The sequence below is a fragment of the Octopus sinensis genome, linkage group LG4, assembly GCF_006345805.1.
Source record: "Octopus sinensis linkage group LG4, ASM634580v1, whole genome shotgun sequence".
NCBI classification, from domain to species: Eukaryota; Metazoa; Mollusca; class Cephalopoda; order Octopoda; family Octopodidae; genus Octopus; species Octopus sinensis.
In genome coordinates, this window is record NC_043000.1 from 3,439,243 (window position 1) to 3,453,065 (window position 13,823).

The following is a 13,823-nucleotide window of genomic DNA, read 5'->3' on the forward strand; positions in this document are numbered from 1 at the left end:
TTATTTACTACTATACTTGGGCCCTTTGCTCCCTGTGGAGCATAGGCCTTGACTCTGGGCTGTCTTTTCTGCTTCTCTGCAACTAGATCCCTGCTTTTCCCGCTCTGGCTTAATATCTTGTCTCCAGTTATTTTTAGGGTATCCTTTCTTCTGCTCCCTTGTTGTTGTTTTTAAGCAACAAGATGGGTAAGGGTGATTAGGTGATGGTCTAGGGTTGGGAAAAAAAAAAACTTTGGTTGTCTTGTTGTAGTCGAGGGCTCTTCGTTGACGCCCGACACCACTGGGAGGTGGCCCTCGAAGTCACTGGAAATGGAGATCTCCAGGTCCAAATTCTTGAATGGCTCTGCCTCCCTTGTAGGTTCCAGGTTAGGGCCTGATGTATAGTGCAGGATATTGGTTTCTTTTCAGATTTTGCTGCACTGCATCATGTATTTCCCTGAGGGAAAGTCTTCCTCTCCCAGGCCTTGTTGGTTGTGGATTGACATTGATGCCTACTCTTTACTCTTTTACTATTTTAGTCATTTGACTGTGGTCATGCTGGAGCACCACCTTTAGTCGAGCAAATCGACCCCAGGACTTATTCTTTGGAAGCCTAGTAGTTACTTATTCTATCAGTCTCCTTTGTCAAACTGCTAAGTTACGGGGACATAAGCACACCAACATTAGTTGTCAAGTGATGTTGGGGGACAAACACAGACACACAATAACAGATTTGTGTGTAGTGTATGTTGCAGTATATCATGTCACAGCAGTTCATGTTACAGTATGTCTATGTATTACAGCAGTCCAGTATCTGTTTATTACAACAGTCACATAACAACCTTGTGTACAATCCATGTTACAGCATATACTGTGTGACACAGCACCCATGTTACTGTATGTCACATCATCCCATATTACAGCAATCACATAACAGCATAACAGTCCATGTTACAGCAGTCACATAACAGCATAACAGTCCATGTTACAGCTTATCTTGTGTCACAGCAGTCCATGTTACAGCTTATCTTGTGTCACAACAGTCCATGTAACCGTATGTCAATGTCTTACAACAGTCACATAACACTTTATGTACAGTTCCTGGTTACAGTCTTTGTGTCACAGCAGTAACATCACAGCTATGATTGTAATCTACGTTACAGTATTTCATGTATTACAGCAGTGACATCACAGCAATGTGTAATCCACATTACATACATATAATCCATATTACAGTATATTGTGTGTCACGAGAGTGACATGAAAGCTATGTTTATAGTCCATGTTACAAGATGTCTTGTGTCACAACTGTGACATAGCATATATGATTATATGGCTGCAACAGTAAACCAGTTTTGTTATTTTTTTCCTCATTTGCCTTTCTCCTTGTCTCCAGGTAAAGTGTCTGACTGTGATAATGGTATATTCATCGAAGATTTACCTATCATCACACCAAATGGAGATGTCATTGTTCCAGAACTGTCTTTAAATGTAAGTTGTTACATATATACTGTATGTATGTGTGTGTGTGTGTGTGTGTGTGTATGTATGTATGTATGTATGGATGGATGGATGGATGGATGTGTGTGTGTATATATATATATATATATATATATATATACAGGGTTCTATGGGTAAATTGTCGGTATTTTATATTTTGTAATTTCACACATGCGCATTGTTTGTTTTTGGTTTTGTCAACTACACAGTGTAGTAGGGTCAGTTGGGCACCGTCTGTGAGGAAAACAGCACCATGATGCAATTCACTCTTCCAGAAATTTGGAAACAACATGAAGTACTGCTTGGCATTCATGTTGGAAGTTCCAATACAAACAGATGGTGAACACACAGAACAACCGTTGGCTTGCTGTGTCCCCAAAACATGTACTGAGAGTGATAAAAATCAATCTTCCGGTCAGCATAATGATGTTTGGAATGATCACTAGTGATAGTGAGATTATACCTCCATTCATCTTCCTGCATGGCCTCAGACTCAACACAGAGGCCAACATCAAGTGCCTGGTGGAGGTAGTGCTACCCTGGGTCAAGAGGGTGGCTGCTAGGGAACCCTATGTCTGGCAACAGGACCCTGCACCATGCCACACAAGCAGGAGAACCCAGTTATGGCTGTCAGACAATTTCTGTCACTACATCACCCCTAACATCAGGCCACCTAACTCCCCAGACTGCAACTCCCTTGATTATGTGTGGGGTGCAGTTGACTGAGAGACTAACAAAACTCCTTGTAACACCCAAGATGAATTGAAGGCAAGGATTATGGCAGCTTAATCACCAACTTAAACAAGGGGACTGTCCAGAAGAGTTACAGTAGAGTCTGAAGTCGTCTGGAGGCCCCATGGTTGAAGACAATGGCCATTTTATTGAATAAATTTACTCTTTAGTATTTCAAGATATTTTAATGTAATTTTGGGAAATATATCCGTTAAAATGAGACATCAATGTTTTTTTTCATTTTTGTGTAATTTAGACGACAATATATTCACCGCACCCTGTATGTATGTTTGTATATATATATTACTTAATCATTGTTATATATGTTTTATCTTATATTTAATCTTTCTATAAGATGTAATTTTTCTAAATGGTATAATTTAATTTTTCATTATTGAATTGATAAAAGGTAGTTATTTTCTAATTTATATATATATAGATATATATATATATATATATTAATCTTCCTTTTCTATCACCGCACCCTGTATGTATGTTTTTATATATATATATGTATATAAAAGCACCCACTACACTCATGGAGTGGTTAGTGTTAAGAAGGGCATCCAGCTGTAGAAACACTGACTTCCCAGCCCCGGTCGAACCGTCCAACCCGAGCTAGCACGGAAGGTGGACATTAGACGATGATGATGATGATGATGATGATATATATATATATATATATATATATATATATATATATATATATATATAATCTTCATTTTCTACACAGTTGTATTACAAATATGAAGTATTTTATCACCTCTGCTCCCATCTCCAACCATTTGTCACTCTCTTCTCACACTCTTATATGAAACTATTCATCCCCTCCTTCCTTCTGATCCACTCTCCACATACTCTCTTATAATCACATTTTAGTACCAGGAGGGTTTACTCTGTCACCTCTATCACTCTCATCTTATCTTCTCATTCTTATATAACATAGGGGTAGCCATGTATCTTCTCTGTAGCAAGACACCCACACATATCCCTTTTATCATACCTTAATCTCTCAACACCTGGCATAAAGCCAACTCCCCCCTCCTCACTTAATGCTTTTTCTTTTTTTCTTTTCCTATTCTTTTCTTATTACGTTTTGAATTAACAAAATCGTGGGGCTGCCCTCCTTTCAAAACCTATTGGCCCAAAAGCCCCACTGGCTTGGGTGATGGCAAGATTGCGGCAAGAGAGCCCGAGTAGAGCTGGCATGAGACCAGAGGCCACCATAATATTTTTTCATCCAGCATTGATCATCCATTGACATTACATATTCATTACCAGCCTAGTCTTCCCTCTTGCACACATCACATGACCACACCATTACTGGTCATCTCTTCTGTATGCATCAACTGATTATTTTTAGCATCCCTCAGTCTGTCGTATATCAGTTCTGTTCTGCCTTTTCCTGCTGGCTAACATAGCATTACACATCCAGCAAATCGTCTTTGCCTTCTTATATTCATTCTCTCCTTAGTAGCTCATCATAAAGTGAGAAATACATAGACTTCAGTAAAAGATATATTAAAAATGATAAATGAATTAAATCTGAAAATTATTTCTTATCTCTGTAGATTACTCCTGGTACTCACCTTCTAATCACTGGACCAAATGGCTGTGGAAAGTCATCACTGTTTCGCATTCTAAGTGGATTGTGGCCAGCTTATCGAGGAAATCTCAAGAAGCCAGCAACTAAACACATGTTCTATATACCCCAACGGTACGTCTAAGAACAAAGAGGAAATCTATTCTAAGTAAATTAGTTGAGGTTATAAGAGATAATGGTGTCAATGAGACCCAAAGGTGTCAGGTAATGCTGAATAAGTGCTATAGACTGACCATAGTTAAGTTCCAGATTCGGTAGTATTGCGAATAAAGGGTTCAACGTTGGTTCTACGTCAGCGTGTGTATATATGAATATTTTGCGTAATGAGGTAAAAAAACCAAGGCTGTGTAGATATTAGAGCATTTATAGATAAATATCTATAATATCTATACAGCCTTGGTTTTTTATCTCATTATGCAAAAAATTCATGTATACTAAGTAAATTAGACAAGTTTTCAGAATTGACATCATGTTATGTGGCCCAAAGAGGGCCACATAGTGAAATAGTACTTCTGTACCAATTGCTAATTGACTGTTTGTAACCAATTCAGTCTATTGCATTTTAACCCTTTAGCATTCAGATTTCTGTTTTCCACACATACAGGCTTATCTTTTCAGGTGCCAGTGCCACCAAAGCACCCATGTTGGTGCTGCATTTTGTTAGGCCCCGTTTTATTTGAGTTTTTGCCTTTATTTTCAAAGTAGAGTTAGTTTTGTAGAAGGGAGACTACAAGTTCATGGTTTCTCTGGAAAGTCAACAGGCGCAGGAGTGGCTGTGTGGTAAGTAGCTTGCTAACCAACCACATGGTTCCGGGTTCAGTTCCACTGCGTGGCATCTTGGGCAGGTGTCTTCTGCTATAGCCCCGGGCCGACCAATGCCTTGTGAATGGATTTGGTAGACGGAAACTGAAAGAAGCCTGTCGTATGTATGTATGTATGTATGCGTGTGTGTGTTTGTGTGTCTGTGTTTGTCCCCCTAGCATTGCTTGACAACTGATGCTGGTGTGTTTATGTCCCCGTTACTTAGCGGTTCGGCAAAAGAGACCGATAGAATAAGTACTGGGCTTACAAAGAATAAGTCCCGGGGTCGATTTGCTTGACTAAAGGTGGTGCTCCAGCATAGCTGCAGTCAAATGACTGAAACAAGTAAAAGAGTAAAGAGTAAAAGAGTATGTAGAAACTCCTGGCTGTTTTCTTTGTTTTCTTTCTGAGATTGCTAAGTCAATGGTGCTAAGTCAACAAGAATCAAATCAAAGGCATTAAAACCGATCTGGTGTATATAGTTTTTCAGTATTGAAATGACATGAGCAACCACAAAACTCCCATATTTGATGCCAAAAAAAATGCATTTATTTTTCCTCCTAAAAGGGTTTCTCAAAAGATCGCCTTTGGGTCCTGTATGTGAAATTGCTTTAATTATTACATTCTTGAATGCATTAAAACCATTTTTTTGCTGAATATGCTCTGCTGAAATTGGAGTGCATCTGGCATAACCTTTCACCTTTTATGCCATCGATTGTAGTGGATTTCTGTAATGAGATAAAGCAAGCATTAACGAAACCACTTCAGTTTTGATGATTCAACGTGGCTTCTGTTCTTATTGTGTAGCCCAAGAGTAAGTTGACCAATAGATTTATAAATACAATGCGCTCCATCTGTGCCCATCCCATCTGAGGAATTACAACCGTGTTTCGTGGTCTGCTACCACAACAGCTCCTTTATAGGATCCAGTTAGCTCAAGACATCATCAGGAGGAACCACGTCCGGTTTCGGCCCCTACTCCTCTACCGTTTTGACATGGCGGGGCACCCCCTTTCAGAGGTGTCTTCAGCTCTGGTGTTGGGTGCATGTCTTCTTTCTTCTTCTTTCTTCTGTTCCCTGGCCTCTTCGATGTATCGTCAGCGAGTGTCGGCCGGTGACTGACTGACTTGTCAAATTTCTCCCTTTAAATACCTGCTGCTAGGCTCCAGCAGGCAGCCCCAGCAAGTTGTCACGTGACATTGTTCTTGCTGGGGCTGTATGTATGTTAAAATTTATTTTGTCTAATATATCTTTTAACCCTTTCGTTACCAGCCCGGCTGAAACCAGTTCTGGCTCTGAGTACAAATCTCTTGTTTTCATAAGTTCTGAATTAAAATCTTCCACCAAACCTTAGTCACAATTTATGTTCCTAACACTAGCTTAAAGATGACTAAGTTATTTTACTAAATTCTTTGTTATATTTAAAGTAATTGAAAGAAACACAGAGCATCTCAAAATGAATACAGTAACAAAAGGGTTAAGACAGTAAAGTCTGGTTCAACAGAGATTTGACAGCTGTTTCCAGCAGGCTGAGCGACTTCATAGAGCTTCCCTTGTTAAATCACTTGTTATTGTGAATGGATGTGTTGTTTGAAGATATGATATGGCAGACATGGCTTGTATTGTTGTTGTTGTTGTTGTTGCTGATAAACTGTTTTATTTAGGAAGTTCTCATGAATACTCACAAGTTTTTTTTTGTGTGTTTTTGTTTATCTTCATGTTACTTCTTTGCTTCTTTTCTTTTCTTTTTTTTTTGTTGTTTGTTTGATTGATATCTTGCATGTTGATACTTGTGTTGTCCTTCTTAGTCTCTCTCTCTCTCTCTCTCTCCCTCCCTCTCTCACACACACAGACACTGAAGTGGTTGTACTTTTTTAATTATCTTTCCTATTAGCTCACATATTATGCATAGGAGGTTGATTCCCTCTTAAACTTTGAACCTTGTCCCATGTCCTTGTTACTATTTAGTTTCAGGTAAGCTGCAGGCCCATAATCAAAGATGTTCCAACTATAACTATCTCGCCTTTTATTGAAGCACAGTGTATCTAGGGCTACACTATTCAATGTATTCTTACTCTTTTAACCCTTTAGTGTTCAGATTACTCTGTTAAATGTAATGTTTTTTTTTTATTTAAATTGTTTTTAATTAATCATGCATTATGTTATAGCTTTGAGGTTTCAATGATGTGATTGTTTATTTTTAGAATGTCAATGTAGGTTAGGTGTGAGAGGTTAGATATGGCTAGTTCAAATATAAAACAAGTAGAATATCTGGGCCAGATATGGCCGGTTTAAACACTAAAGGGTTGAAAGTGTGACTGACTGTTATTTCTAGTAGGCCAGATGACTGCATAGTGGCTCTGCTCATTGGTGTGTATGTAGCATAGCTTGTTTGTTTTTATATCTTTTCTAATGTAAATATTCTGACATTAAGATCTCATCGCCAACAATAACATCAATGATCCAATGGCAAATTCAGAGTTAGTCGAGCAACAGATTAAATACTTTGTGGGTATTTAATCCAGTATTCTGCAGTTCAAGTCCCACCAAAGTCAGCTTTGTCTTTCATAATTTTAGGGTTTGGTGGTCAGTAAGTAAAGTCCAGGGTTGTTTGTTCCTTTTCAAGCCATGCCTGGCTCATAAGGGCCGGTTTCCCAGTTTCCTTGGCATATAGGTTTCCCCACCTGGACGGGGCGCCGGTCCATCGCAGGTGAGCTGCAAGGTGCAGGAGGAAAGAGTGAGAGAAAGTTGTGGCAAAAAAGTCAGCAAAAGTTCACCATTATCTTCTGCCAGGAGCCGCATGGAGCTTAGGTGTTTTCGCTCATAAACACACACATCACCCGGTCTGAGATTCGAACCCGCAATCTCTCGACCACGAGTCCGCTGCTCTAGCCACTAGGCCATGTGCCTCCACAAAGTCCAGTGTAATAAACTGGCAAATTAACACATTGGACAGAATGCATTTCAGTATGTTTATCAACTCTCTGCATTCTGGATTCAAAATCTTGCCAAAACCACTGTTTTAGTGAAATAGTTGAAGTCCACTAAGAAAACAAAAATAAAGAGCATTGGATTCAAAGAGTTCATGCTTTTATTGAGTTCTTACAATCTAAGAACACTATGATAAACCATGATGATGATATCATGAGCTGAATTTTCCTCATCATGCTCTTACATACTTACCTCAGTCTTTTGCTCCTTATGGAGCAGAGACCATTTTTTCTTTTATTTGTTTCAGTCATTTGACTGTGGCCATGCTGGAGCCACCGTCTTTAGTTGAACAAATCGACCCCCAGGACTTATTCTTTGTAAGCCTAGTACTTATTCTATCGGTCTCTTTTGCCGATCCACTTTAAGCTGGAAACTGAGAAAGGTATGGGCATGGCTGAGATGCTTTTGATCATAAGTGCGTTCAATGAGCTCTGACAACAGCTGTAGTGGAAGCTCTGGCTTAGTGGTTAGGGTGTTGGACTCATGATTGTGGTTTCAATTCCTGGACCAGGTGACACTTTGTATTCTTGAGCAGAACTCTTCATTTCACATTGCCTCAGTCCACTCAGCTGGCAAAAAGGAGTAATCCTGTGATGGGGAATATATTTGCCATGGAAACCAAGAAACCAGCCCTTTTAAGTTGGTATGACTTAAAAAGGTAACTGTACCTTTACTTTATCAACAACAGGCTGTGTATTTAACTACACAGCCATGTGCAAGTATGGCTGTGTGGTTAAGAAGTTTGCTTCCCAACTGTATGACCATAGGTTCAATCCCATTGTGTGATACCTTGGACAAGTGTCTTCTATAACTCTGGGCCAACAAAAGCTTTGTTAGTGGATTTGGTAGATGGAAAGTGAAAGAAGTCTGCTGTGTGTGTGTGTGTGTGTGTATGTGCATGTGCACATGTGTGTGTGTATGTATATGTGTATGTGTTTGTCTTTTTGTCTTTACACTGGATGGTAGTTGTAAATGAATGTCACTGTTATACCAGCAGTGTCATTCATTTTCAATATTCTGTGGAAACATGTCTGGTCATGGGGGGAAACATTAACTTGCTTGGAAACAGGTGAGGGTTGGTGACAAGAAGGGCATCTGAATATAGAAAACCTTTCTCACTGAACTACATCCAACCCATGCAAACATGGGGAAGTGGATGTTAAAGCAATGATGATGATTAGCTGAATCATTCAGGCAGGGCCGGATTAAGACCCATTGAGGCCCTATGTATATATATATATACAAATTGAGATAGGGGTTGTAAATGCAACCCTCCATGGGATAACATATATCCAATATACTGCTAGTGAAGTACCCAACAAAATTAATACATAAATGTTAATGATTGCAATGCAATTAATTCATTTACTGTATTATATGGGCAAAGGTAAAATGATTTACCACAAATTACTAATACAAGATAAGAAAATGGAGAAATACATCTAAATCAAATATCAATTACCAGATAATACTCAATCACATACTTTATTAAACCACCACATAAGAGACTGTAGGGTTAAACATAAAAAAGCAGAACAAATCAGTGTACATAAAGGAATGTACAATTTTTTATGTACATTCCTTTATGTACACTGATTTGTTCTGCTTTTTATATTTAACCCTACAGTCTCTTATGTGGTGGTTTAATAAAGTATGTGATTGAGTATTATCTGGTAATTGATATTTGATTTAGATGTATTTCTCCATTTTCTTATCTTGTATATATATATATATATATATATGTGTGTGTGTGTGTGTGTGTGTGTGTGTGTGTATACATGTGTATATCTGTGAACGTGTCTTTGTATTTGTCCCCCCCCCCATTTTTTGACAACTAGCGTTGGTTTGTTTACATCCCTGTTACTTGGCAATTCAGCAAAAGAGACAGATTGAATAAGTACCAAGTTTAAAAATAAGTCTTTGGGTCAATTTCTTTGATTACACTCTACAAGGCAGGCTCCAGCATGGCCGCAGTCCAATGACTGAAACAAGAAAATGATAATAATAAAAAAAAAATGATAATCATAATCTGTTGCTATTTTTTAATACAGGTGTTGTCTAATTTTATCTACTTCAGCCCTTACATGTCAAGAGGTAGTCTGAGAGACCAGGTGATTTACCCTAACACTGTCGGTGATATGAAGGCAAAAGGGGTGAGTGACAAAAACTTAGAAGAAATTCTCTCTCTCGTCCACCTTCAGCATATTGTCAATCGAGAAGGAGGTGAGTTGCAGTTTTATTCAGTTCTCAGAGTTTTGTGTTGTTATATATAATAATGAAATTAATGTATACAGTGTTCAGGTGCACCACAACTTGTCAAAAGTGCGTATAAAGCATATGCAGTAATGTACAAATGTCTGGAAAGCAAACAGTGTATGAGTCAAACACATGCTTGCGTGTGTATGGAGGGGAGAAAATCAGGTGTAGTGTTGGCAAATCTCAGGAAGCATGGAAGTTTTGAAGGATGCAGTGCTCCGACAACTAACAACTGATGCCGGCAGTTTGTTCCATGCTTCAGCAACTCTTAGAGTGAAAAAATGTTTCCGAAAGTCTTGGGAGCTGTGCTGTTTTCTTACTTTGTAAACATGTCCACGGGTGTTAGACAGGTGGAGTTTGAAAAGGTGCTCAGAGTTATTGTTAGTAAGATGGTTAAAAATTTTATGGGTGTCTGCCAAGTCAGCTGCCAGACGTTGGAGTTTCAATGTGTTCATGTTTTACTTGTTTCAGTCATTAGATTGGGTTGCGACCATACTGGTGCACTGTCTTGAAGAATGTTTAGTCGAATGTACCAACCCTTAGTGCTTATGTTTTTAAGGAACTGGTACTAATTTTATTGATTTCTTTTGATATGTGGAAACTGTGTGGAAGGGACATAAACGCACCAACACTGCTTGGCAAGTAGTGGGAGGTGGGGCAAACACAAAGATACACACACAGACACACACACATATACGATGAGCTTCTTTCAGTTTATGTCTATCAAATCCACTTGCAAGGCTTTGGTTGGTCTAAGGCTACAGTAGAAGACACTTGCCCAAGGTGCCACGCAGTGGAACTGAAACCTGAACCTTGTGGTTGGGAAGCAAGCTTCCTGAATGAACCTAACATCGTATGGTGGGGTAAAACATTCTATTTGAAACATTGCTACGTATGTAATCTACTCGCAGTGACTAATTATAGTTACTAGCAGTATTGCCCGGTGTTGTTCAGTTTGTTTCGACCCTTTAGAATTGGAATTTTTGAAAAGTAAAAAATTTGCATTATGTAGCTTGTTATTCTCTTTAAGTGAACATTTTTCTGGTTGAAATACACCGAAAAATGGCGACACTGCAGTCAAAAAATCGTAAAAAATAGGGCTTTTCATAGAAAAAAAGCACCTTTTTGATGTAAATAATTTTTAGGTGTTAACATGGTCCGATTTGAATTTTTTCTTCTACGGAAGGAAGAGCAAGCCTTCTTCTATCATACTCTCAATTTTGGTTAACTTGCACTGCAGGGTCTGGGAGGAGATAGTGTTAGTTGAAGGCTACCAAACCTGCCACACACAGACAACTTCAGCTTTATATATATAGATGTAACTTAATTCAATTCTCTCACGTACGTAATCGAAAGTGAATATTTTTAAGTCAAGGGCAATAACTCTTTGATCTTATCCTCTGTTTTTCGCTTTGTACCAGCATCACTTGATGTCAAGAAGTGAGCAGGTGTGACCGGGAATCAACTGATATTCTCTTATCCCATAACAGCTAATTAGCTAATTACCAGTATTATCAATTTTACTTCAAGCTAATGTGTTTCAAGTGTCGAACTCAAATTATATTGATAAAACAATGTTTGTTAAATAGTCTACACTGATAGGTCTTAACATACCAACTATACTCTTTACTCTTTTACTCTTTTACTTGTTTCAGTCATTTGACTGCGGCCATGCTGAAGCATCGCCTTTAATTGAGCAACTCGACCCTGGAACTTATTCTTTTGTAAGCGCAGTACTTATTCTATCGGTCTCTTTTGCCGAACCGCTAAGTGACGGGGACATAAACACACCAGCATCAGTTGTCAAGCAATGCTAGGGGGACAAACACAGACACACAAACACACACACGCATACATATACATATATATATATACATATATACGACAGGCTTCTTTCAGTTTCCGTCTACCAAATCCACTCACAAGGCATTGGTCGGCCCAGGGCTATAGCAGAAGACACTTGCCCAAGATGCCACGCAGGGGGACTGAACCCGGAACCATGTGGTTGGTAGGCAAGCTACTTACCACACAGCCACTCCTGCGCCTAGGATCAATAAATTTGATTTTTATCAAGCACACCCACAGAAATGGTTTGGTAGCTGAAAAAGATTGAAGCTGTATTCAAAGAAGGTAAATAAAAGTTGAATTCTGTGAAATCAGTTAAATCTAGAAAAAGATAGTGGAGAGAGTTTTCTTCTTTAATTCACTTTTCAGAGGATTCACCCAATTTCTTAACCCTTCAGCTATCAGATTACTTTGTCAAATGTAATGCATATTTATTTACATAACTTTGAATTAGACCTGCATTATCTTGTATAATAATAATAATGAAATTATTGTATACAGTGATCAGGTGCACCACAACTTGTCAGAAAGTGCATATAAAGTACATGCAGTAATGTAGAAATGTCTGAGAAGTGAACAATGTAGGAGACAGATACATGCTTGCGTGTGTATGGAGGGGAGAAAGATCAGGTGTAGTGTTGGCGAATCTCAGAAAGCATGGAAGTTTTGAAGGATGCAGTGCTCTGACAACTAACAACTGATGCCGGCAGTTTGTTCCATGCTTCAGCAACTCTTAGTGTGAAAAAATGTCTCTGAAAGTCATGGGAGCTGTGCTGTTTTCTGACTTTGTAAACATGTCCATGGGTGTTAGACAGGTGGAGTTTGAAAAGGTGCTCAGATCTATTGTTTGTAAGATGGTTAATAATTTTATGGGTGTCTGCCAAGTCAGCTGCCAGACGTCGGAGTTTCAATGTGTCCTTACCCAGGGAAGTAAGGCGTTCAGAATATGGCAAATGCCTGATGGAGGGTATTCTCTTAGTTGCACATCGCTGAGATTTTGATGATGTGATTGTTTATTATTAGAATGATATTACTATGTAGGTTGATAGGCCAGATCTGGTCAGTTAGAACATGAAATATGTAGAATATTTGGGCCAGATATGGTCGGTTTAAATACTAAAGGGTATTAACTAGTTAGACTTAACAACCTTGTAAACCATCGTTAATTTCAATTTGTTGCCTGATTACTGATTACAATATTTGGTGTTGGTATTATTTAGAAAAGAAATCAGATTTTGCTCTCCCTCAACATTACTTTGGATTTTAAAAACAATCACAAATGGAATTGCATTCAATATTATTCTGGTTGCTGTACTTCAATAAGACATCTTCAATAAGACATCTAACACCCGTGGACATATTTACACCTTTTCAAACTCCACCCGTCTAACACCTGTGGACATATTTACAAAGTCATAAAACAGCACAGCTCCCATGACTTCAGGAAACATTTTTTCACGCTAAGAGTTGCTGAAACATGGAACAAACTGCCGGCATCAGTTGTTAGTTGTCGGAGCACTGCATCCTTCAAAACTTCCATGCTTTCTGAGATTCGCCAACACTACACCTGATTTTCTCCCCTCCATACACACACAAGCATGTATCTGACTCATACATTGTTCACTTTCCAGACATTTGTACACTACTGCATATACTCTATATGCACTTTCTGACAAGTTGTGGTGCACCTGAGCACTGTATACAATAATTTCATCATTTTATTATTTTATGATTAACAGTGTATTAACCAAAAGTCTTTAAATCTTCCCCAAAGTTGTTGGTGTGTTCTGTAATTCTGAAGTATTTAAGCAATCTACTTTCAGCTTAAATATTCTACTTGTTTTACACCTAACCTACAATGTCATTTTAAAAAGAAATAATCAAGTGGCTGTGTGGTAAGTAGCTAGCTTACCAACCACATGGTTCCGGGTTCAGTCCCACTGCATAGTACCTTGGGCAAGTGTCTTCTACTATAGCCTCGGGCCGACCAAAGCTGATGTTGGTGTGTTTTACGTCCCCCAAAACTTAACAGTTCGGCAAAAAGAGACCGATAGAATAAGTACTAGGCTTACAAAGAATAAGTCCTGAGGTCGATTTGCTCGGCTAAAGGCAGTGC

General features: G+C 38.7%; 1 protein-coding gene across 1 annotated transcript in view; it reads left to right on the forward strand.

Moving 5' to 3' along the window:
- LOC115210332 (ATP-binding cassette sub-family D member 2) overlaps positions 1-13,823 on the forward strand; it is a 65,814-nt gene that overhangs the window by 44,720 nt on the left and 7,271 nt on the right. The window contains exons 6-8 of the mRNA XM_029778866.2: positions 1,376-1,470; positions 3,783-3,928; positions 9,684-9,829. Of these exons, the coding sequence (XP_029634726.1) occupies positions 1,376-1,470; positions 3,783-3,928; positions 9,684-9,829 (387 nt within the window). The remainder of the gene's footprint in view (positions 1-1,375; positions 1,471-3,782; positions 3,929-9,683; positions 9,830-13,823) is intronic.